Below are 27,415 nucleotides of genomic sequence, written 5' to 3' on the forward strand. Positions count from 1 at the left end.
CCAGTAGTGGACCAGACACAAGACCCAGTTGTAGTGGACCGACAAGATAGGGTATTGCATGCTCTCATAGTGAGGCCAACCCTACGAACGACCGTCAACAAAAAGAAAGCAAATGTGTTTTACAAGTTTCCTGAAACCTATGAGGAGTTCGTGGAAGATCTTCCAAGGAACGAAGATCTGCCCAATCCGAGGCCAGACAGCAATGCCAAGGTAGGTTGTAAAGGAGAGAGTTGGCCTGTCTTACATATCTTTATACCGTACTTCACGTGAAACTTCTTTGGGCAGATATTGTTAAATCACCTTCCTGGTGGATGGGAACTCGAGATGAGAGAAGGTACATGTTAAAACTTAACCGACAAATAAAAATCTATTGGCGTGTAGTTTTTGTCTCATCATAAAGTCATGGATCAGGTACATGTACGTGTACTTGCATTCGCCTATTGTTACCTAACTAAAAGTTTGTCGACTTGTATTGTAGGCTGCTGCGAACGAACTTCGTCTGGATAGTCCATCGTTCACGTACTATGCATTCGAAGCCGATATCGACAGCTTCGGTGTAGCGAAGGCGCCGAGACCACAGCCAGTCCAAAGTCACATTCCCCGCCGTCCTGAAAGACGCACTTTTTCGGAGCCCCGAAAAGTACCGGCCATCTTTGTCAACGGCAAGAAGGAGTCGCAGCTAGCGAAATTTGGAGAGGAGCCACCTGATGTTGTTTGCTGTCGGGAGGATTCATGGTCCGTTCAATCGTATCAAAGTGTCCTCGAAGAGGCTCGATTGAGAAAGACCCATGTGCCACCCTTGGTTAAAGATTACGAAGAAAACTCTGCAGAGGATTTTGGCGAGCGTCTAACACCATGGTTTGTTGAAATGTTCGAGAGATCAATATATGCCGGACGTCTACCGACAGTCGTGGAGGTCAGCGAATCGAAGGATGACGGACCTCTTCTGTATTCTGCGGTTCGATATGGTGCGTTTGCACAACACATGGATGAACGAGCATTGCCTGACAAAGGCACGAAAGCCTTGGATGTCTCTAAAGCAGCAGACGATCAGAGAGCTTTCGATGCGCAGACGACAGCACGAGATGAAGAAATGACGTCGCCGGAGGACGCAGATGATGACGATAGGACACCGCAGTCCATTTTCAAATACCGGCACTTGATTCCAGTCCGGGGGCCAACCTCGAAGGACATTGTACGCCGATGCACGTCGGTTAACCCTGTCACGAAATTTGAACCTCACTTTGAGCACAGCCACAGGAAACTCTTCTTGAAAATGGAAAACTGCCAACGGATTTCTTTTCCCGAATGCCCTCCGTTGGCGCCCCTCCGTGGAAACCCGTATGCTGGGGCATACACTTGTGAAGATCGTGGCGAGTTGTATGATCAACAACAAAAGCCACCAAAGGATGGATATCAAGTCCGCTTTCCTGCGTATCGTTGTCGGTGTCAGAGTCATTTAGGAACTTAAATATCTAATATCAAACAATTTGATAATAGGACTATTTGCGAGGGAATCTTTACAGGACTGTAGGAATAGAAGGACATAGAAAGGATATTAAATCCTTTCACACTTGTTTGACTCGAACGCACGAGAGGAATTTTTCTGGCAGCGACGTGCACCCAATCATATCCTTTGGCAAAAACATATGTCGTCACCTAATTTTGTATTTTCTGATGAGCCTGTAGTGCAGTGTAAGATATCAAAGAAAACTCATCAATCGATTTCTTAGCGGAAACTGTACATGTTCTGCGCTGTAAATAAAAAAAATGGTTTTAATGAATTTGGCATAGAGTTTGACAGTGGTAGTCTATCATATCTGAGATCGTTTGGAACTTGGCGTACGGGCGTTTGTGTTTTCCAACTAGGCCACTGGAGGCTTTACGCATGCATGTCAGCTTTGATGCGTGGGAGAGCGCAAACCATTTTAGAATTATTCATGCGATGGCAAGGTATCAGAAACTGCCTTGGCAAAGAAGATTGAATAATTCAGATGGCTGTACGAACGCACAATGATGGGTATATCGACTCTTTCCATGTATACATGGCTTGAATCGGTGAGGTTTCTGAAGCTGAAGGCCGATCCAGTGGTATCCAGGGCACTGGTATAATCTTGGTCTCAATCTTTAATTACACATTCCAACAGAAAGTGATGGCAATCCATCAATAGGGATTGACATGGCTGAACGTGTCTTCAACGACGAGCCTCGTTGACCTCGTCCTTAACCTCAATCTTCGGGAGGCCGGTTAACTGCAATGTCCAATCATTTATTGAGCGCCACAACTAAGTCAACCGATGATCAGTTCAATTCGTAAATATTTTCAAAGATTGTGATTTCATCCGGCCATAAACATATAACCCTCGCCATGCTGATTTATTTGTGACAAGACCAACATTTCGTATAGATCAGTCGGTACCTAAAACCGTACAGAGCGGAAAATGTCCAAAGTTAATGCACTCTGTCTGTGTCGATGCACACAAATACATGGAAAAATTATTTCGTTACAACGTTACCACGATACTGAAACGAGAAAATCCCGTTACTTTGTCGTGAAAACGAGGATCAGTAAATACAAACTTCAAAGAAAACAGTAGTTAGCGCTTCAGACCCCCAAACGAACGCCAAAACGTTAACAAATGGACTTTTAGGACAATATAGTTTTTCCGGAGTTGTGACTGGAATTGAACCATTGGAGTTAACCAGTTCTTTGCCAAAAATGAAGAAGGGCAAAGAAGAATGCGGTAATGATCGCCACAATTTAAATCAGCACAACCCATGACTAGTATATTCGTAATCCTTCAAGGCATGATTCTAATATCTCCCACTGTCACACTGATGATGAGCAACCGACACTTTCTTGCCAGCAGACGACGTGGCGTCGATCACGTGGCTGGCCGATCTCGCTCTCACTGGGGATTCGCAGCGCAGTTGAATATTGCTGGCGGTCCGTACACATGTGTTACCATGGTGTAACTAAGGAATACACGGATTGATCACCATTTACTAACAATTCATGATGGTAAGTAATATATATCTTTATCTTCTCTCTCTGTTTTGAAGTCCATTCGTCCCGTAGTTGTTGGCCGTTCCATGTTTCGAACTTGATTTCACTTTCTCAATATATAATATATACCAATAGCTCCCGGGTACTAGCTTGGCGATAGAACCACTGGGCCAGTACCAAGTTTGGTGTAGATCGGTTCAATAGTTTGGTGGCAGTTTGCCCGAATGTGTAATTACGACTTTTTTACCTTGACATTTACCCTGGCATTTGACACCCCAGCGGGGAACTGGCATCAACCTGGGTGAACATACCAAGGATGGCAGAAATCTATTCATCAGTTTGGTGGCAATTTGTCCGTCTACGTTATTTGGACCATAGACCTTGACCTTTGACCTCATTACATTGACCTTTAATTTTCCTCGTCGATCCCTTAAAACCTGCTTGTCGATTCTTTTGGAGTGAAGTCTGCATACTTCGTATTGATATAGCTCACTGTAACTTAGAGGGAGAACTTGGGTGTGGGATTTAGGTGACCAAAGGAGGAAAATGTGCCCCTTTCCCTCCATGCGCCTCCTCAATATAACATTGTGGGGCAGTTATGGATGGGCAGGGAGGACCGAGGATGGGACACTTTTTCTGTCCTGTCCTGTAGTAGATTGGCTGGGCGATTTCGGCACACCTCTTGACGCCATTAGAAAACTAACAGGAAGATAAAGTTTTTGGCGCCAATGATGTCAGCAATGGCGGATTTGCACTAAAATTCGAGTCGAGTCAAACCAGATGTGTGTGTAAAGTTTGTAAGGAACGGGCCAAGGACCTGGAGGAGTAGTGGAACAAACAGACAGACAGATATCCACGGTGACCTTCGAATCAGGGATCGGCGAGATCAGGGCCATATTGGGGTTGGACATTTCCCTAAACAACAGATAGATGAGAAGGTCGATGGGCTTCTTAAATAAAAACTAGTACCCCATTGACAACATCGGTGCAGCCAACGTCGAAAGTAAGCATGGGAAAGCGAGCCATGCGTCTTCGAACCTAAGCTCAAAATTGAAGAAACAAAATCAGCACCAACCCTACCAATTATCCTAAGAGAAAGTTCCCATCAGCAACATATTAGATAAGGCTTGTCATCTCTGGCTGTTAGCCTCCAGGTAACTGGATTAACGCATCCGTGATTAACCATATTGGTGTAATCAAATTGTCATCGTCTTTACATGCTAGGAAGAGATGGCTGATTGGAGGGGAAGATATGTTCTGTTGAGGTAAATCATCAAGTTTTGTCGATTCTGACAGTATCTTTCTCTTTGACTGATTGCTTGGCGATGGCGATGAATAACATGAAGTCATCGAAATGACCTGATGATGCTTACCTTCATTGTGTTACCAAGTGATCGCAAGACATTACTATTCCACATCTATCAGGGTCTGATCATCAACACCGCCCTGTCGGTAGAGAAGAGCAGCCAATCATCAAATGTCACTGGGTCCTTGCGCTCCTTTCAGTTGCGAAGTGGATTCTCGGATCATGTCCCGAGTCATAGGCAGATCCCGTCGGTCTCGTGGGAAGGTTTCCTCAATTTATGGTTAGCTGGCTCGCCTATTCGTAAACGGAGGGAAATCGCAGTCACTAGGGAGGTTCCGCACCGCCTACGATTACGATTACGATTACGATTTCGGAAAACGTAATCGTAATCGTAATCGCGTCGAGAAGCAGCTAAATTCAGTTCCGCAAAAATACTCTTGATGTCATTCAAGAAACCCACGGCTCACGAACAGAGCGAATTTGCATTCCAATTTCATTGCAGTCGTGACGGTCTAAAACAGCTTTGGCCATGAAATTTGCAGGTCCTACGTCTGGAGTGCATAGTCAAAATATATTGTTTGTGAAAAACGTGACCCAGGATACTTTGGAAGTGCATGAAATTAACGTTCTCGATGATCGTTTATCACTTACGAAGATTAGCCGCCATCGTCGTAGAAACGAACCGAATATGCCGCAGACGATTTCAGGGCTGATCGGACGTTGCTGCAAAAATTGATGACGTCATACACAAATCGTAATCGTAATCGTAATCGTAGGCGGTGCGGAACCTCCCTACTATGAGCCTTATTTGAAGCAATTTCATCAAATTAACTGAGCATAGTACCGTAGGATGTCAAAGATCGTCCATGTTGACATAAAATCAGAGGTTAAGGTCTCTTTCTCAGCGCGTGGGTTCCTTCATTCACACCAGGCAAAGGTGAGGTAATAATAAACTTTCCTTGAGGTGAAATTGAGTGTTTGTTCCTTTGGAGACTTCGGTGATTCGGCCACACGATTTCGTTATTTGGCGCCATGTCGAGGTCGGGGGGAACCATCCGTCTCAACACTGCGATCAGGGAATCAATCAGCAAGAGAGATTCTCTCGGCGCCGAGGAGGGTTCATGAAAGTGAAGTTGTACTGTCAGATGATTACTTAGGTGACAAATCCGCATAAGAAGTAGATAAAACAAAAACATCAACACACATTTTGTGACTTCCCGGCTCTCTTAAGGTCGCACAGCTGTTTGTGCGACCTTAAAGTAATCTACTTACACCAAACGATGGAAACCTTTGAAAACCAATTATATATTGTACCATTTAAGCCACCTTTGCTTTCCAGATGACCATGAGAGAACTTACATCAAACGGAAATGTACCCCATAGGTCGCTCGTCTTCCTTATACATAGTTAAGTAGATAAATCCATTCATCATGTTATCATATGGATCAATAGAGGGTAAACTGATGATGTCTTCGAGTGCCCCTGGGAAGGTTTGTAAGCGAGTGATTGCTGGTAACAACGATAATTTGTGTATCCGGCGTGCGGGTTCAGGGTGAAACGAAGACAATAATGGATAGTGTACACTCCAGATTTTGGTGAAAACTAGCTGTGACAGCTAACATTTCTCGTCATCACATCAAGAATTGATTTTGACTAAGAATGAGGAACCTATCTCATCTAGTACCAGGTACAAAACTCTGACAGTAGGGGGCTGTACAAGATACGTCGACTCCAATTATATTGTTATCGCTGGTATCGGCTGCTTGTTGGTCGATTTGAGCTTTAAATGGTTTCATTAATTTAGTACAGCGCTCATTAAGCTAATACGGAAAATGTATTTTAATGAGGCTATAAAACCACTTCAAAGACATCAGAATATGAAATCGTTCTCTTTCTCGTAAACTCTCTTCATCTCCATGATAAGTTTAGTAAAATTTGTGCCAGACGATTGAATTAGACGTGTTGTTTTGTTTTTTGTTGTCTCAAATTCTTAGTCTGTCAATTCTTGATAACATGAATATCAACCTATCAGTCTTCTTCTTCCCGGTGTGAGTAGGGCTCATTGTACGACTTCTGTATCCCATCCCATCCCACTCATTTCTTTTCTCTGTCTCTAAGCGCGCGTATTATGTATAAGCTGCATCGTTTCTTCAGCCGCTCTGATCGGCCTGAGGGGGCAGGCTCTATACTTCTTGTTACCATGGCTATCGCGGTCGACTCGTAAAATCTTATGTTGTATAAGGGAGGCTAAGAGAGTTTACGAGAAAGAGAACGGTTTCATTTTCAGATAACTTCAGAATGGTCCGAAGAAGAGCTTTTATTTGAAGTTATTTTACGAAAACATCCATAATAAGTGTCGCCGAAATAGCATTTTTACGCTCTCTTGAATGACCTATTGTATATATTTGATATATCGCTACGCCATTGTTTACCAGTATATAAGCGCAGGTGTACGGTGTTGTATCGGCATATTCCGTCGACCAACCAACCTCGAGAATGACCCTCGTCAGCAGATTGCAAATTGCAATGCACCAACATCGCCATCATCGTCATCGTCCTTGTCCTCGTCATCATTGTCATCATCGGCAACATCAAGGATTTTCAGGTTCACTACCACAAGTTAAAGAAGCGACTTTGGCATAAGATATGTTGGTTTTTCATACAACAATAGCTTCCAGCTGGACCGTGACTTCTCTGAACAGGATTGGTTGAAAAATCATTGAAGAAACAATGCACTAGGATGGGGTGTAACCACAGGCCCACCTGAAATTCACAAGCCATGTCCAAAACTGCCTCCGCAACACCGGCAAAAATCATTCAAAATATGAGATTAGCATTGGGTGTGGTACTACAAGTGGCGGCGCTTGGTAGCAAACAATGTTACTATCCTCTTGACCAGGTATTTATACTATAACAAAGTTGTCCCTTTAACTGCTAATTTTATGAAAACCTCACTCCCGGTGGTATTTGAATTGGATCAAACGACTTCAGCAAGCTCTGGTGCTGACAGAACCACGCTTCGTGTCAACCCGAGGGAAAACAAGTTGAATGCTCTTTCGGTTTAATTCCATGGACCGCTCGACTGTGGCCTGCTGGGTCTGACAGACTGGTGAGATCTGAAGCTCGTCTTGGCGGCTTTTATTTCTGCTCGGAATGGGCTGATTGTTCCGAGGGTAGACGATACTGGTCCCGACCGTCTACGAGATGAATTTGCCTGCGCTGACTATATCCTAATATTGGCACGGCATTTGCATTTATTGTGGTCACACTACCTTATCGCATTTTCCCTTATTTCATTTCTGACTAGGTGGTCGCAGAGCGCAATGTTACAGCTCCACATCTTGTTTCCTGACTTCTTTCTACCAGTTGCTTTCTGGGTTTTATGATGATCTTATGATGACAAAACCAAGGCAACCCTGGGCACAAATCCGGCATTTACAGCTTTCTTAATGCCTCCAGCGAAAAATTGCATTTCCATCGCACAATATTTCTATTTTTTAGAAATAAGAACTCGGACGCGATTGTGCGGCTTCGAAAGTGTTTGTTTATCTTTGTATCATGAAGGTCACTGTGCATAAAGTGGACGCCGTTCGGTGGTTGACAATTATGGTAAATGGAAGATCTTTCGAGCTCCACTGGTTCAAAAGTTGCATGATATTCAGTCAGCTGCTGACGACCCAGATCTTTGACAGTGTTTACTTCTTCGTTGACATAAAACACCCAACCTCCCTTTCATCTTCATTCCATTGAAAAGCATCCTTGGAGCAATTAGATCCGTTTAATATTTCATTACTACTGGAATGATCGTACCTCTTGTATTCTGGTCACGTGTGGCTTTGATACATTTTCAATTTGCCTGCGAATGACCAAGTACATGTATTAGCAAAACGAAATAAATCGCAACGAATACTATATGTATAGAGGGATTAACGTTAGAAACATTACATGTGCGTAACATGTATTTTGCCCCTTGCGTCATGTACCCGACTGGTACATCGCAGTTAAAAGGAACTCAGGCCTAGCCCAATACACGGTCTATTGTCTTTAAACAAAGCCACTTTGTTCCTGGGCCTACATTCCCTTTGTTCTACTGTCTTATCAAAAGGTATTAAGGTGAAATCTTGATAACGTTGACCCCCGAAACAGCCTTCATGGCGGTCGATAGACCAAAGCCTACGAGAGTAAATAAACGTAATGAAACCCAACGGTAAACCTCGCGCTTTTTAGCCTCTGAAGTCTACTTCAACCCGAATTCAGCGGACTTCTATAATAGCGCCCATTTTCTCCACATGATACATCTTGACAATGCTAGTATCATTTATTGTAAGGCAAAGCCTACTTTTCTATGTTGGTCGATCACGTGGTTAATATTGACCAATCGATGCTGGTAAGTGTTTGTCAGTGTTTGTGTTACTACTCGGGGCATGGAATTTTGTGATTCGAGGAGTAATATCGACGATACAATTCAGTGCCGTGATGAATTGGTTTATAATATAACGCCCTGCTCTATCACGGCCGGATGAGCCGCACACTGGGTGTCCCGAGGATAAAATAACTAGATAAGCGCTACATAATCTACATTGTATCTGATATTGTTATTGTGACATTTGTTCTGAATATTGAGGAAACCATATCGATTTGGATTATACCAAAGGCTGTTGTACTGACCTGATTGAAAGCCTCCATCCTCAACCTGTTGAATGTCGACCGAAACCTTCTGAATTTGTTTTTGAACGAACCGGGGCGGGCTTTACTGGCTCATCTTACAAGTCTCTGAAGAATAAACATCAATAAGTCTGCTGGATTCAATTAGGCTGGTAGAGGGTATTTATCTTGCCATAGCCGCTGTTGTTTACTGTGATAAGAGTTCATGGCTCGGTTGTTCAAAACAAGTCTTAGTCTCTAACGCGTCAACTTAACTTGGCGTTAACTTACCCTGGCATTAACTTAACTTGGCGTTAACTTAACCGGGCATTAACCTGGCATTAACTTAACTTGGCGTTAACTTAACGTGGCGTTAACTTAACCTGACATTAACTTAACTTGGCGTTAACTTAACCTGGCATTAACTTAACTTGGCGTTAACTTAACCTGACATTAACTTAACTTGGCGTTAACTTAACCTGGCGTTAACTTAACTTGGCGTTAACTTAACCTGGCATCAACCTAACATGGCGTCAACTTACCCGGGCATTAACTTAACTTGGCGTTAACTTAACCTGGCATTAACTAAACTTGGCGTTAACTCCTTCAGTTAAGCCCGTAGACTTAACGCCAGGTTAAAGTTCGCACCAGCGTTAGTGCCAATGCTTGCTTTGAACAACTGGGCGCAGGCATTGGTCGAAACGAGGTTAAAAGGGAGAGGTGCCTTTATTGGAATGGTTGCCTTTCTCTGCACGAACAACTGCCTTGGTAACGCAGAGAAGACCAACGAAAAGGGATAGCGAATTCTCTTGCGTGACCCCGGCAGGGAAAGTATTAGTTGTAGTATGAAGCTACATGTATATGTATGTTAGGTTAGCTTCAAGGTTGTAGCTACCATACTTGTAAGGAGAACTTCGGGGGTTTATATTAGTATATGAACAAGGTCTCGTCGGCCTGCGGCGTTTCGGTACCCCGAGCTTGAGGTGTTGCGATGTGGAATGAAATTTTTATCAATTTGATATATCATATAAGATCAATCAATATATAAGATAGATCAAGATTATTTTAGTTTTTATAATTTTTTGTTGCCAATACATGTACTCACCGTATACTGCATTCTATGACAATAGCCGTAATGAGAATAAGTATGCTAAATCATCACTTATCATACCTTTTTTTCGACAGGACTCATGATAGGGACCGTTGCCGTTTGAAGTTGCAATCTGCCCACGGGTTGGAGCATGTCTTCTTAATTCGCGATCTACATATCTATCCTGGTTTCCATTTTGCTGTTCGGCATGCCAGACTCAAATCATTTGTAATCGCTGTTATTACAGCGACTGCAACTACAAACCGACTCCTACATTAATAACATGGCAATTACGACTCTCTCGACTGACTACCTCCGCCAGATGAATCCGGAATTGATCATGTCTACTTCACGTTGACATATGAAGATATGCCTAACTAAGAGGGATGAGGAGTTGTCACTTCATCCAGCCAGTCAGGGGCTTGGCAGTGCTCAAGTTCTTACGAAGCTCATCACCCCAAATATCAGGATATTTTATGTTAGGGCTTCTAATGAGCGTGTGCTTGTACATGTCTGAGTCCTGAAGTTAGGATTATCAGTAAGATTAAGGTATTTCGTAAAAGACATGGGCCCGGCGATGTTACAACCACTTACCTAAGTCTATAAAGTGCCTGCTTTTGGTTTTTCTTGTATTCGGCTAACACAGTAGTCAGGCTAACTCTGCTCGATTATCCCCCCTTCATTCAGTCTGATCTATTGGTAATGTGACGAATTTCCCTGGAGCCGAAATTGTACAGGGCCGAATAGCTCTGCCACGTGGCCACTTCGATTGCACTAGGCAAATGATCTTACTTAATTAAAAAGATCCGATGAATACTGCCCCGGTCTTTGTGATGAATAGGCAATCTGTTGATACATCTTGCCCAATTTGTCAAATAGCATCTGGTCACTTAAATCAGATATCCCCACTTTCAATCAATTGCACACAGGTCAGCTTACATCTAAAGTTCAAAGGGCTACAATAACTTTGAAGACTACGTGACGTATTCAGGACCAGGCTTTAGAGAAATGACATTACCACGTTGGCCACATCAGACAGATTCCCAGAGGTAGATGCTGTCCAGTCTGATTTGTCTGACCAAAGCTCTTGGACACATCAGACCGGAGACCGATTGGATTGCTTTGAGACAGATCTTGGTACGTCCTTCAATTAGAAATAATCGCCGAGCTACTAAATAGAAATGATCATACGTCTCCATCAAGTAACCCTTGAGATAATATCACCGGACGAAACTCTGTCATCTACTAATCTCATCCAGTCTGCCGATGAAGCCGAACCTCGTAGCGTGGAGCACCCTGTTAGAGTCTGCAGACAGATATGGAACGTGTCTCTTTGCAGGCAATCACTGTGAAGAGTCGTATCAAGCATGCGAATGTGGGGGCACACGCGACACAAAGTTCGGGGAGCATATGCTATATCTTGCAGTAGAGGTTTGACGATTTCCATGACTGCAGTGACGCTTCGGACTCTATAGGTCTGCTCCATTCCGACTTTCGGTGCACTTGGAGCAAACGGTACTATGTCGACGAGTATGAGAAAAATGGGCGCCAATGTCGTCCTAAAACCCTGGAGCAACGACATGGGATAGTGATCTCAGTCGGAAAAGCATCCCGGGCCATCAACGCCGATCGTTCTCACTACGCTCGGAAAACCAATTAAAACGCGCCACAGAGTGACAAGAAAATCCTCCAGCAGTAGAAACCCGGCAGCTAAATTGATTATTTCACAGGGACGAGAGTTCGATTATCGGAGTGAGCCAATTCGCCAAACATAAACGATATCTTTGTCATAATGATAAATCATACCATACAGCCAACGGCAAAAATGATACCAGTGCCAACATGACTTGCTAAAAATATCATGGACAATTTGTATAACGTGTGTAGACTTTTGCTTCTTCTTTCGTGGAGCATTGCGGTAATCCACATGATTCCGAGCGTTAAAGTCAAGGGCTTTGGTATATGTCAGTTCAGTATGATGCCCCGATGATTTTTTCCTCAGCAGTTCCGCCTTATCGGAATGGTTGCAGTGACAGGCGCGGTGGGAATCGTATAAATCTTAATTGGGAAAGTTTAAAGTCATCTTATGGATTGGCGTCCTCTGGAGTTTTGAGCAAGGTCGTGGTTTGTCTAGGTGAATGTTACGTATTATAGCCAAGCTGTAGACTAAATGAGTTATGCAGCGGTCAATGTAAACCCTGTAGCAACTGGTCAGGTGGAGTGGAGACGTTGCCTTAGAGCAGTTTTTAGTTCACCACTTCTCACCAAGGTGGCCAAATTAGCTTTCTCAGACCTGCCACCTGGGAGACAAATGAAGAACTGATTCATTTCTAACAGCTAGTTAAGAGCAGTTGAGTGGATTTTTCTTGTTAGTTACATATACATGTACATGTCAACTGCTTCTGCGGGAGATTTTGTTTTATGTGAGGTACATGTATGCACCTTACTTATCACGATAAGAGTAGTTTCACTCTGCCCCCGAACGTTGTCACGAATTTTAAAAAGTAAGACCTTTTTAGATTTGGACAACGAGCAATTACCTGAGAAACCTTCAGATGTTTAACGAGATGGCCGGTTGGCTAAAGTCTCCAGGGTATGTCATACACGTACCTTGTAAAGTCCTACTGCTAAGACCCCAACGTAACATGAAAGGAAAGCTTCTCCCCGAAGCAGACCCTGACAGGATGCAGGTCAGCCACAAACACTAATCAAGGCTAATGAACATCTTTCCTGCATCCTTTGCCTGCTCGGCCCTTTGTGGCTTATCCTAGATTTGCATCCGAAGGTCGGAATTCCCTTAGGGATACTGCCAATACCTGTTGTCCTGTCGTACACTTGTTGTGGTAACCACATTATGTAGTTTCGTAGACTCAGCATATATTTTACACTACTTACGTGACGAAAGAAGTCATCCTTTTTGCTTTCCGAAGGCTTTTCCGGTCTGGTCCGGAACTGGTCATCGGGTGGCCATAAAAAATGTCCGTCCTGATCAACTTTAATACAGTCATGTAGTTTTAATGAAATTTGGTACAAAGTACAAATGGTACTTTCAGTTCGTATGGACTTGCATTTTACCATACGGACATTCTGTTTCTTGAGAGAAATACCAAGATTCAAAAGGTCGAGACCTGCTTCATATTCGGTTCTCGAATCGCCTGGTTTTCATCCATCCTTGCCTTCCAACGCTTGGTTAATCAACGATCATGTCGCCGCTTGTAATGGGCACGGGAATCGAAATTGACTATAGTTCATTTTAAAAAAAGTAAATTTTTGAAAGCGAGTTTTTTATTTTCGAAATTACTATATAATGTCGTAATTTTAAATAAACTTCTTGTATGTACATGGTGCTTAAGCCAATGTAAATAATAGCCCACACCAATGCAAGTTAACCTGCGGTGGACTCAGAAACAACATTTGTTGCAATTCAAAAGCTGCACAACACATGGAGTGCCGTATCCAGTGCTAAAATATATGAAAAAGGACAATTCGAAAATGTAGCCTGCTGGCATGGATTGATTCGAATCACGGCGAAGCATACGAGACGGGAGACGCCATGTTCGTCTTCCTTCGCCACGCCTATCTTCAATTCTGGCTATCCACCATGAGCTTTCTTCATTGTAGTTTGAGCCAGGGGTAAGGGACCTTTTCCAATTCGGTTTTGATCATCGTAAGTTGAACAGTAAAGACACTGGCGTCAGCGCTCCTCTCGAAGTATCAAAGTAACCCCATTAGAGATATCAAGAACGTTTCCTACTCCAATTAAATTAGAGTCCTTTGATACCGGGCAGACGACAAGATGACGGCACTTCCGGTGTCAACAGCTCTTATTTCATTATTCCCTGTCTAATTTGAACTGACGCGTCAGATAATGCAAGGGAATTAAGAATTACCGAAAGATGGCCTGAATCATTTTCACTGTTGAGCGATAATTTTAGAAGATCCTCATGAAATTGGGGACTTAATTTCAAGGTCGAGACAAAGAAGTTGATAATCCTTTCTGTCTCACAAGGTGTATTTGGTGTAATCACGGGCAATTTCATCAACCCTCTTTGATTGGTTCATTCGAATCACTACGCGGATGAAACAATTGGGTAGATTTTGATTGGCTATTTTTTCTGTCAGAAATACGTCTTTTCCCAACTTAGGCCTCTCATATGCTAATAATGATAGACCTTTAATTCGTTATTTTTTTTCCATTTCTGACTGCTATTCTAAACGAAAATTTTCTTGTTTTTGCAGTATGGTTTCATGCACTTAGCATTGGCAGACTGGGTGACGTCAGAACATGGCGAGAAGGTCTGGCAGGAAATCATGTGAGTACACCATTTTTGTTACGAGTTATCTGATTGGTGGGTTTAAATTTCCACCAACATCATCGTTTTCCCAAAGCTCGTTATAAAATTGTATTTTGTATATACATACATGTACATGTAGTTCCATTTTACAGGTTTCCTGAGTTTTTTTACGTACATTTTTGTTGCGGCTCTAACATTGAGAGTGATTGAATACGTGATTTGCCGATATTCACCTGGACATTTGCCTTCATTCATCATGTCCATCGTGAGCTTCAACTTTCAACGAAAAGATGGCGAGTCTCCTCTAGCAACATTTAAAAGGCCAAATACCGCACAGTCTGACCAAAAATGGAATGTCATTTACCCGCCTGAGCACGTTCAATACTTCGTGATAGGCTTGCGGAAGCAGACAATTTGCTTCAAGGTTGAACCACTTGGCTGCCACCGGCTCATCAATTTGATAAGGTATCGACTTTTGCAAAGATAACTCAATTATAACCCATCGCGTTGGTTTTGTCAATGGTTCGTTACAGAAATCATCAATAATTTGTGAGTTTTCCTCTATCTGTAAATCTGATTGGAATAATCTTCTCAGATAGTTTTAGTGGCATTATTATTGCATGCCAACTTATCGGCGGTGAATATCAGTGCTATTGCATGTATCAGGACGGCCGTCAACACGACAATATTACTTAGCAAATGAACTTTTTGCAATATAAACCATGCGAATTATTGTTAACTTAAGTATATCGTAGACATAATTTTCTGATAAAACACCTTAACTTAACAAAATATCATCCAATTTGATAATAGTGATCATTGATACCGGCTGATCATCGAACTACTAATTACATTAATTTTTATTTTACTGAATATTTCTTTTTGAAAATAACTGACGGTTATAGATCTTGTTCCGTTTTCTTCTCGATGCAAATTCTCATAATTGAATATCGAATTGAAGGTTTCCCATATCAAACATATTTAATTTTCATCAACGCGATCATGGGTTTATCAATTTTCAACGGATGCTTTGTCCATTTGAAGGAGTTACGCTGGCGAGGAAAGCCGCCAAGAAGTAAGCGAAGGTTACGTACGGGTATAAAAAAATGATTGTCGAGTTATGCTGACGGAATTTTATCTGTCAGATTCCCGTCGACATTTAGATGATTAAAATATGATTGAGAGCACCTTTTGAATCCCATTGCGAACATGTAAGCTCACGTGCACATGATCTTTTATCTCGGTTCAGCTCCAGCACGGTGGATAAAGATACCGGTTTGCCTAAGAAAAATACGTGCTTATACCTGGAAAGAAAAAAAGAAACCTACAATAGATTAGTTCATTTTGAGGGGCGAAAGTCCCAAATTTATTATTTTTTTATCTGGTTGTACATTGTACCCCTCCAACACTGTAATGGGAGAGCCTTGTTTCTATTGGGTGATATGAATAAAGACTAGCAATTGCTTTTACTGAAAACTCCATGTACATTTACACTAGGCCTTTCTGTACAAAACTGAAGTAAAGTCATTTACTAGTCTTTATTCATATCACCCATTGTGTTGCGAAGGTAAACCAATAACTTTACCCAACGTATTTAGCGTCCTGTCAGACAATAGACACGGTCTCCGAACAAAGACAAAATTATTTCATTTGTACGCGATATTGCTCATGCATTACAAATTTTGGTTGTCGTATTCGCAGTTAGTCTGGCAAATTGAAGGAGTGAAGGGTGATTACATAATACGGTGTTACCACTGCTGCCTGCCTGAACAACTGCAAAAGTCATCACCACGATTAATTATGCATAAACGAAATCGCGTCCGAAGAAAATAATTTTGTCTTTGATCGGAGACCGTGATAGAGTGGTGGTTTTGTTGTGTACCTGATCGTTTTGCATCGGCACTCAGCTGACTGACGTCTAGAGATGATCTCTGTTGCATGAGAAACACCAAGTTCAGTCTGCACGTAATCAGAAACTGTTCGCCACAAAAATATGCCCACAAGGGACTGTTCATTTCCTTGATATTGAATTAACGAATGGCGTGCATCCCATGGCACCGTTCTTTTGGCCATAAAACAAGCAAGCAGTCTTCCAACGGGGATATCATGACGCGGTGATATCATGTTCGGCGAGGTGTGTCGTGTTCGGCTGATTGTGGCATTTAAGCAGGCGGGCACTGCCCGCCGCCGGTCAGGCGATCGACATGTATTTCTTGGGCCGGAATTCGACACTTATTCACCGAGGACTCGAAGTGAAATCGCCAGGGGCTAACAAAATTTTCCACAAATCTTTCAGAGATTATAAGTATTAAACATGAGGACGAAGCCTACAGGTATTCGACATTACACATTTTGCTGGTCACCAGAAAGTCGGCCGGCAGTCTTTATAGGAACTGATCGATGACCATAGGATTATGTATCACGTATATGGTATGAAAAGGCCTACTCAGTGAGTTGGCGACTGCAAAAAAAGTTGTTTTTTCAGCTTTGTCTGCTATTTTTCATGGAAGATCTTCGGCTAATTGCACTCTCTGCTGCAGAATTTTATTCTCTGCCTGAAACCATCTTAAAACAACACGCGCATAAGATTCCCGGGCTGAAACCATTACAGATCATCACCAGCGCAAAAAATGTTCTGCTTTCATCAATTTGCTTTCAATTTGACAAAAATTGTTTCTTCATCAAAATAATTTTTAAGGTATGAAACAACCAAGAGTTGAAATTTAATGAGAAATTTCGTCAGACGAAGCATATCCGAATAAATGATTTAAAATCGGTGCTGGAAGACGTCGATTTGGGTTTTCGCCGGGTGTAGAATTACAAAATAGGATTGGAGTCATTTCTTGGGGATCTGGTGATTAAAATGAAGTGGGTTTTGACTGCTCCCGACAGCACAAGAATGGATCGGATGATTCATTGGCAGAAATACGACGACATCCTGAAATTCAACCATTGAAACTGAATAAAAGAGTTTCAAGTTAGTAGAAATTATCTCATTTCGACTTGTCAAGTCAGTCAGCGAAATCGAATTATACGGCGTTTTGTGTCATTATTGACATCTTCTTCTTTTCTCAACGAAAACCAATTTATCGGCCAGCAATGTAAGTATTGCCACGAAGTAGCTCTTGGTGAAAAAGAATTCCATTATCAAGCACGAACGTTAGGTTTGATTACACGTAGACGTTACATTATAAAATTTGTGTGGGGCGCCTTTCCACCGAACAAATCGTGCTCAATGCGCTGCCCCCTCAAAGTGCCTCGCGTACAGCCAGGTCTTTAACTGAAATTTGAATTGAAGGACATCTGAAGCATCCTGAATATGAGATGGGAGTTGATAGACCCACAGAAGCACCAGACTGACAACAGCAGGAGAACTTCTTTACTGTCACTCCGTTCTACACTCTTAAAATTCATTGGTAAAAACAACTAATTGGGTAGTTCCTATTGTACCATGCAACTGTGAAATTAGTAAAAACTAACCATTGATTAGTTGTTCCAACTGAAAAAGTAGTAACAACTACCATTAATTAGTTGTTCCAACTGAAAAGGTAGTAACAACTACCATTAATTAGTTGTTCCAACTGAAAAGGTAGTAAAAACTACCATTAATTAGTTGTTCCAACTGAAAAGGTAGTAACAACTACCATTAATTAGGTGTTCCAACTGAAAAGGTAGTAAAAACTACCATTAATTAGTTGTTCCAACTGAAAAGGTAGTAAAAACTAGCATTAATTAGTTGTTCCAACTGAAAAGGTAGTAACAACTACCATTAATTAGTTGTTCCAACTGAAAAGGTAGTAACAACTACCATTAATTAGGTGTTCCAACTGAAAAGGTAGTAACAACTACCATTAATTAGTTGTTCCAACTGAAAATGTAGTAACAACTACCATTAATTAGTTGTTCCAACTGAAAAGGTAGTAACAACTACCATTAATTAGGTGTTCCAACTGAAAAGGTAGTAACAACTACCATTAATTAGTTGTTCCAACTGAAAAGGTAGTAACAACTACCATTAATTAGTTGTTTCAACTGAAAAGGTAGTAACAACTACCATTAATTAGTTGTTCCAACTGAAAAGGTAGTAAAAACTACCATTAATTAGTTGTTCCAACTGAAAAGGTAGTAAAAACTACCATTAATTAGTTGTTCCAACTGAAAAGGTAGTAACAACTACCATTAATTAGGTGTTCCAACTGAAAAGGTAGTAAAAACTACCATTAATTAGTTGCTCCAACTGAAAAGGTAGTAAAAACTTCCATTAATTAGTTGTTCCAACTGAAAAGGTAGTAAAAACTACCATTAATTAGTTGTTTCAACTGAAAAGGTAGTAACAACTACCATTAATTAGTTGTTCCAACTGAAAAGGTAGTAAAAACTACCATTATAATGGCTAAGAATACTTTTGATTAAAACAACTAATTTCACAGTCGGTGCAATAGCAACTACCAGAGTATTAAAAAAGTACTATCAAATAGTTACTTTTACTATTTAATTTAAGAGTGATGCCCCAATTTTTGTCATCTTCGTAATCACAAATTTGGCGGTTAAGAGACTTAATGATCAGTACAAATCATTATTTTGCGCCGAAAGTAGTTGATTGGAGATCCATTGGAGCCTGAGATATCAATCATACCCAGATTCAAGCTCACGTGATCAATAAAACGACAGTATATAACGATATACATGTATACCACCATTATTTTTCAAATAAATGTATCTCCCTGTCATTGTGCACCGTGTTAAATAGTGAACTGCACTATCCCTGACCCGACAATGCCCAATAGGTTAACCGATACAAGATTATCAAAACTCAAAATACTCACGACAATCGAAAACGAATTTAAATAAGACTGAAGCGGCTTCACTGTCAATTGCAATTCGAGTAAAATTCGTTTTTGACTATGTCGCTGGTTGTCATGGCAACGCAAACTATTTAGATGGAGTTTTATGCCATTCGAAGAAAAATGTTAGAATATGAAACAGATATTTTTAGAATTAATGAGGTGATTCCTTTTCTAGTCATTAGATTCCGTATTCAGATCATTTTAAGGAGTTTAATATATCAGTTGCAAGGAATATAGTTTACTACAACTGCCAATTGTCAGACGACGACTACAGGACCACTACAGCACCAGTATCTCCAAGAATGGCGCAATACTTTGATAAATAGCATTCCGCGAAGTTACTATTTATAGCTCACAAGGTCATTTGAATAAGATATTGATGACGTTTTAGTCACGTGACAGTCGGACATCGGCACTTATTTCTACGCATTTGAGCTTATTTCAAAGTCAATTATCTTTGACCCTGCATTGTTTTTAGCATAAATGATACCATAGAGTCAGAGAGAGAAATATTCAGAACAATTATGCAGTGTTTCCAACACTCGGACATGTGCCAGATTGAATCTAACTGCCCTAGTTAGAAAGCCTGAAGCCATTACGAAACCGCATGTTTGTCCGACATTGCCTGTAATTTAGCGATGGGGAAATAGAGGGCAGCAGCTGCAGTGACGTCGTTATCGCGGAATGCTATTCTCCAAATCTTTGATTTATAGAGAGATCAAGATTTCATGGGTTTTGAGAACTATCTCGTTTGTCCTCAAGCCCGACGTATATTTTTGTGGAAGTTTAGATGTACAACCATAAACTCCCAATAGAATTAGGAATATATACAGTAACAACACTCCACGGCTAGAACGTATATATATAATCAATGTAACCTTGGAATAGTTGGAGACGAGTTTCACCACGTCCTTGTGCGCCCCTTCTTATCAACCGTTAGAGCAAATTGCGTCCCAGCCATCTTCGACAGATATCCATATTTATTTAAAGAAATTATTTGATGAAAAAATCAATTTCGATTTTTGCTTATTTGACAAAAGGGCGTTTTTACGATTTTTCTGCCAGTTGCATGAAACGAATCGAAATACAGTACAACCACTCTATTGCGGACACCCATGCGACTGGGCGTTGGTGTCCGTAATGTAGAGGTGTCCTTAATATGGAGGTTATGCCATTATTGTCCAAAAAGTGGATTCATTTTTATGAACACATGGGTCGTGAAGCCTACATATTACATATTCAATTTAGTTTTAAATATTAACTATCCGACGTTGACACAGCCTGCTATGACGTCACAATAAACCAAATACAGACACCCAACGCCCCAAACGGCCAAACCAGAAACTTGTTGCAACAATAGACATTGACCGGATTCGAAATGTCCCGCCGGTTTGGAGTTTACCTGAAGTACCGAAAGAGAGCGTGCAATATCTATTTTTTTCAGGCTGTGTTACAAGATGATATAGCTCTTCGCCATTTTGTCACATCAATGGTGCTCGTTGGGTAGTTGGGGTTTTTTTGTGCGCTTTTAATGACGACTAGCATTATACCCGTGGCGCAGGCAGGTTCAAATGGGCTATATCTTGAATATATTGAATTGCGATGAAAATCTAATGCAATATCAAAGGAGCAATATCGAAGAGACAAATTAAACAAAACATTGTCCACAGACCTAGCTGTGGCGTACTGTATGCGTGCATAAAAAAGTAAGTCAATACTTGACTTGCCAAACTCAGCTCGACGCCGAACTGCAGCGCCACTCGCGGACAAAGATAGAACAACTCGACATTTTTTTCACCGGTTTTCTCGCTGCGCATGCGTACCAGCGGAAATCAACAAAAGATGACGCTGGTACGCATGTGCAGCAAGAAAACCGGTGAAAAAAATGTCGAGTTGTTCTATCTTTGTCCGCGAGTGGCGCTGCAGTTCGGCGTCGAGCTGAGATTGGCAAGTCAAGTATTGGTCCGATAGAGATGATGAGGCAATGTCAATATGCCTCGTTCCTTAGTCAGCAATATGCCCCTTTTTATACGGAGAAGAAGGAGAACTCAGATAGGCCTTCACATGTTGGCTTCCAAATGGCTCGAACCAATTGTTTTATCACTACTCTAACCTTAAAATGCGAGTGCTCCTCCCACATGTAGCAATGGCTCGGGCAAGGCACTTAGTCGACAGGCAAGCTAAAAGTTCAGCACCATGAGCAGCTCTTTGATAAAGCTATGTCAGGTTCAGCGCGCCTCTTCAGATACATCAAGTATTGAAAGCTGTGGTGAGCACATACACAGACCATGGTCACCTTAATTTGAAAATCCCTTCATAATCAAGGGCTAGCTCTGACTAAAACAGCACCCATAAACAATAGACCACCTATTTGACCCCAGCTCCTAACTGCGGGAAAACCCAAGTCCAGCGACCAAAAGTACCAAAAATACATTTTTTGTTTACATTTGACCTGCACACATTTTCATTTCCCCCGAAATCTCGAAAATCAGGTGACCTGCAATCGTGGATTGAAAATAACATTAAACTGGGTTCAGCAGGTCAGCAGGTATACCGGCTGTTCCAATCATCCCCCTACAGCCAGCTGTTCAAAAAGTAATGTTATTCACCCCACAGGGAGTGCAGATAATCGATTAAGCCCCTGCATAACTTAACAGCAATGGCTTGGCTTCTGTGAGTGGTAAGGAGAATTGACAGTGTCCATTCATGCAAAATTTCAAGGCGATCCAAGGCCTTTAAGTGTGACTTTATTCGTCCCCCTTCCAGTATTATTATATAGATTTGTGATCCGATTTGGAGTACAATAGATACTTAAAGAGTAACTTGAGAGTAAGTAGCCAAGTATAAAATAGTTTTTGGAAATTTTGCGTGCACTGTCTGCCTGTTGAAGTCGCTCAAATTTAACCATTCTAGAGTCAAGTCGACGAACCTTCAACACTTTATTACCATTCTCGGAGACGTCACAGATTTCAACTCACTGTGGTTGGAACATGCAGCCGTCGTTTAGTTCTAATGATCGATAGGTGGAAATGAACTATGAACGTGGCATGCACCATACATAATTACTTCTAAACCAATGCTAATTGCTCCGCAACGCTCGTCCAATCTTCGCTTAGTTGCAGCTGTGGAAGATGATGACGACAGCTGTTTCGATGCCACATATCCAATGCGTTTGAAGTAAGAAGTGCAACCACATTGCACAACTTTGTGCAGTCATACCGTGGAACTGCTCTTAGCTATTCTCATTTACATAATAGATAATCAGTATAACAGATTTTTTTCCAGTTTCCGCTGAAAAAAGGTAAAAAAACAAAAGAGACAGACGACACTTAATACATCCTGCAAGATGGCGACGAAGAGTCTAGTTGTCATCAACGTCCGTTACCTTATCTACCTTACAGTTACCGAAATTATTTTCGCAATCAGAGCGGTTTGGAGACGCTTTTCCGGAAACGCTGCCATGTTGAAACGGATACAAGATGGTGACTTGTACGAAATGTCCGCACAGGTATATGACGTGACCTTCAAAGCAAAAGTGGGTGAGTTCTCCACGACATCAGCCCGTGATTTCTTTGGCCTCAAAATGCGACTCGACCACCCTAGGTGCGTGCTACAAGACAACGTATCCCTCTACGCTGTTGATAAGGACAACGCTACCTTTGTTGTTACGGCACCAAATCTGGACATCTTCCATTCTGACCACGGCCCGTTCTTTTACCTCGCTCAGTACAATCACGCCATGCAATACATTACCATGCCGATATGGGCATTCCACAGACTAGCAGACGAGGTTGGCGACCCAGAGGTCAAGGTCATCTTGCTCTCTAACACTGGGAGATGCGGTTCTACTCTTGTATCGCAGATGTTTGAGAGATGCCCTGGCGTTTTATCAGTGAGTGAACCTGAAGGCATATCGGCGTGTAATAACTTCAGGTTGAAGTTGCCGAAAGACGAGTACGAACTTCTATTCAGGAGCACGTTTAGGATGATTTGTAAACCACTACAGCAGCGAGACGTTAAGTGTCTTTTCATAAAAACAAGATGTGCTTGCGTTGTGCACATTCCCGCTGTCGCATCCATCTTTCCGAATGTTATCCAATTGTTCATGTACCGCGATTACCTAGATACCTTAATATCATGGCGTCAGACAACCAGTGAAACTAATGTTCTCGACAAGATTTTTCGGTTTGCAGATGTTCCTTCCCCGAGCATCATGTTCGGAGATACAGAAGGCATGGAATGGATGAAAGATGAAGCAGAACAACACGATTTCCTCCACTATGGCTGCCTCCACATCTGTTGGCTGATATACTGCTATCTAGAATATCAGAGATCTGGGATTAAAATTGCTGCATTGAAATATGATGATTTCATGAAGTGTCCGCACGAGGTTTGCAGAAAACTCCTCAGGCACTGCGATATACCTGAAAAGTATGCGACGGACGCGGTCAAGGCCATGCAGCGTGATTCTCAGCGTGGTACCTCGTTTAGCCGCCAGGGGCGCAACGGGCTTAAAAAACCAGCCATTACGGAGGAATTGTTGAGAAAATTTGATGGCTATTGCCGGAGAGTTGGAATACCACTGATGAGTGAATCGTTGCCACTTCCGGCAACCATAACCACACATTTTAGCGAACAAGCCAGCGGTGATCATGAATCGTCAGCCGATTAACTACGCTTTGGCTATTCTTACGTGGTTGCAGTTTCCTCAGGCTGCCCTTATACGTTAGAGTCTGTTTCACATGCACGAATGAGCTTAAAGAGAGAGTATAGGCATTGACAATGATCGGATATTGTCGTTAAAGTAGAACATACACGGTATGCATATTGTACAATGTATATTTTGAAGGTCATTATGGCTGGTATGATGTATTTACTGGGGCAGTATTTCTGTTGGAAGTCGTTTGGTATTTGGTGTCTCTGCATAGTTACAAACATGGATTATGCAGCTTAGGGTGATGGCGTGGTGGTGTGGATACATGTAGGTATGGATATCTGTTTATCCGCAGTAGATTTGAAAACTAATATCATGCTGTTAGAAGGTTATTTCCTGTTCTGGACTAGGATACGTATCCCAAACAATTTCCGCTAAAATGACTGGCCACCATCTGCCGAAAGACCATTTTTATTCATTGTGAAATGGCCATTAACCATACAGACGGAATGTAAACTCACATTCCATCTCCAATCATTTATCTGAAATGTCCGCACTTGGTTTTATCCTCAGCAATTCCAACTGCGCACAAAAGACATTTGACATCATTACTCCTCTGATGTGCAATTTTCTAGTAATCATTATTTAGCTCCGAGTAAGCTTATAACGCTTGAAAAGACGTGACAGTGCGGTGGAGGAAGGGATGCTTAGTATAATCAGAATCTTTCAATAAACTGGAAAGATTGTGGTATAATGGAACAATGAATGTGGATTATGTCGTACAATGTACGTGAGTTTCATAGCAAATCGGGATGTACCCAAATTCCGTATTATTGTGTTAACCATACAATGCCATCGCCCAAATACTAAAAACCGGCTAATTCTCCAAACATCTGATCAATCGGGCCAACAGTAAAACCTTTATGTTAAGATATTTCACTGATATCAAATCAATTTCTAATTGATTCCAACGTTGAAGCTATTTTTCTGAAAATGGTACAAATGTCGAAATTTTACGGGTAAGGATGATATTTCCTTTGGGGAATAACATTCATGTACAATGTACACGCATATATATATACATTATAGATTATAATGCAACAGTATAGATTAGATGATCCATGACATATAGGTAGATTTGGTAGATTAGACGATAATGACATGTTCGTTGACATTCGGCAAGACATCGGTAACGAGGTAGATAATTAAAGGCCACCACCGTTCATTAAAAATTGGAAATTTGTAATTACATTTGAAAATTTCCAATTATGAAAATCGTAATTATGACGTAGTTGATATAAATTGTAATTATGATGTACTTATATAAATTTCACCAGTGCCGCTGTGGAAACAGATATACAAATACATATGTACTGCGGGATGTCCTCCTGAATACCGGTAGTCTATCCTTTCTATACTACAAAAGTAGCACAATACATTTCGAGGTCAACAAAAGGTACCAGTAGGACTAAGTAGGCCATGGTCCCGTATTTATTGTGACTTGTCATGCACAATCTGCAAAGCGCCGCTTTGAACATTGACTAACAAAACATTAGAAATACCCGCTGGTGTGGCTTACAGACTGTGACGACCTTGGCATACAATAACATTCATGAAGTATAAATAGCCAATTATAATAACGCTGGTTGAGCAGCTCATCTGTGGTCTACTGAAAGGTTTCAGGACAGACCGGTGTAACGTTTTTGAGTGTTTCTGTTTTTGAGTGTTTCCCCTCATTGTTTGGGAACTCTCAAAAATAGATTGACAAGTTTTTCTGTGTATCCCCCCTATTGAAAAGTCATGGTCTCTCTAGCTGCCTATTGTTTGGAAACACTGAAACATGGGGAACAACCACAGATGTTACACCGGGGTTAAAGTGTAAAGTCGGATGATAACCTATATCGTAGTTGATATCAGACTATAAACCCTAACTTTAAACTTTAAACTTTAAACATGCAATATAATGGCACCCAGGAGGCCTCTTCAAATTGGCACCCAATACCGGCTTGTGGTATTCGACTCGATGACTCGACGACGCGATGGCTCGATGACGCGATCGTTGCTATGGATTTTGCTAAAATACGGAATCCCATGATCCTGGTCTCCGGGCTACCGCTGCAACAGCAGAGGTTTTAGCTCGGCCTTCCCATACCAAGCTACGGTATGTGGAAGGATGTCCCCCCCCCCCCCCCCAGCCATGGCCACTGAAGATTGGTCCCCGCGATTGATTTTGATATTTAAAGGACTCGTGGAAGTTTCATAGCATGCAAAATGACCGGAGATTTAATTGACAAACAAGCTTCTAGTGGCCAATGTCAGATGTCATGTGGTAGTCTGTCAAGAATCGGAATTTCGCATATGTGCAGTTTTTTAGACTCAGTCACTCAGTCCCTCTTCTGTCCCTTGACATCTGCCCCCCCCCCCCCCCCAATACATCAGCCCCTATACATGCTTTCCGAAATTGGTGGCTTGCATTGGAACTAACTTTTTCCCCCTTGTCCGTCATTAAAGGCATTCAAGTGTGTTGGTCAACCATGACTATCTCCTTTGTCCCTCCACCACAGGCCTATTATGACATCACTATTTCGGACACTCAGCGCCCCATTTCTGGAAAGGTGTATAGGACATTTAATATTGCCGTGCTGAACGGATATCCAGAGCCAACCTTGTCTCCAGGAACTCGCGTGTCATTTTAACATTGGAATTTCTGCTCGTAAAGATCCTGGGTAGGAGGTTGATCTGAACCAGCTATATTTAGGTGTATTAGCTGTATTGACGGTAAGATACCAGTGGCTTGCATAGCAACATGGCGTATGGTTTTATCAAAAATGCGAACTTGTAGGAAACGAAAAATGGTCGGATTAGATACGGTGAAAACAGCTGGAAAGGGGTTGGTAATGATCGGTTCTTTTTTATTTTCCTCCACTTATGATTCTATGTATAAATTACAGTCCAAGCAGTGATATTCTTTAAAAAGATTCCAACCGGATCGCGTCATCGAGTCATCGCGTCGTCGAGTCATCGAGTCGAATACCACAAGCCCCCAATACCGGTATTCATGAGGACGACCTGTATATATAAATACCGAGTTTCAACCTATTCGTATGCATAGCTGTCTTACGGCATCTTGTAACTGCATTTCTATTTTCCTGGACCATCGCCCTTCTCCTTTAAGGCATTTTATTGATGACAGGACACGACCCGTGTCATGAAAATCGACCCGGTCAGGCACAATACTTCTGTTCCTATTACAACCTAGTGTATAGCCTGTTAACAATCAATTCTCTAGAAGGGATATTCGATTATGTATCAGTGTTATTATGGATTGTATACTCTCTGAATGCTGCTTCCAAATGATGCCCGCTGGTGTGGCTTACAGACTGTGACGACCTTGGCATACAATAACATTCATGAAGTATAAATAGCCAATTATAATACAGTGGAACCCCGGTAACACGACCTCCCAAGGGACTAAGCCGAAGTGGTCGTGTTACCGGGGTGGTCGCGTTAGTGAATTTAAGAATCAAAAGTAGGTTTTCCCGCCAAAACATCGTCCTAGCAGATATGCTGTG

At 41.7% G+C, this 27,415-nt stretch overlaps 1 protein-coding gene and 1 long non-coding RNA gene across 2 annotated transcripts in view; both read left to right on the top strand.

The window, feature by feature from the left end:
* Positions 1-2,944: 2,944 nt before the first annotated feature.
* LOC135493445 (uncharacterized) overlaps positions 2,945-27,415 on the top strand; it is a 42,987-nt gene continuing 18,516 nt past the window's right edge. Inside the window, exons 1-2 of the long non-coding RNA XR_010448240.1 lie at positions 2,945-3,022; positions 14,287-14,360. This is a non-coding gene — a long non-coding RNA (uncharacterized LOC135493445). The remainder of the gene's footprint in view (positions 3,023-14,286; positions 14,361-27,415) is intronic.
* LOC135493716 (uncharacterized) lies at positions 21,869-25,842 on the top strand. The gene is made up of 2 exons (XM_064781245.1): positions 21,869-22,018; positions 22,475-25,842. The coding sequence occupies exon 2, from the start codon at positions 22,536-22,538 to the stop codon at positions 23,859-23,861; it is 1,326 nt and encodes a 441-aa protein (XP_064637315.1). The 5' UTR covers positions 21,869-22,018; positions 22,475-22,535; the 3' UTR covers positions 23,862-25,842.

The sequence above is a fragment of the Lineus longissimus genome, chromosome 9 (assembly GCF_910592395.1).
Source record: "Lineus longissimus chromosome 9, tnLinLong1.2, whole genome shotgun sequence".
Lineage (NCBI taxonomy): Eukaryota > Metazoa > Nemertea > Pilidiophora > Heteronemertea > Lineidae > Lineus > Lineus longissimus.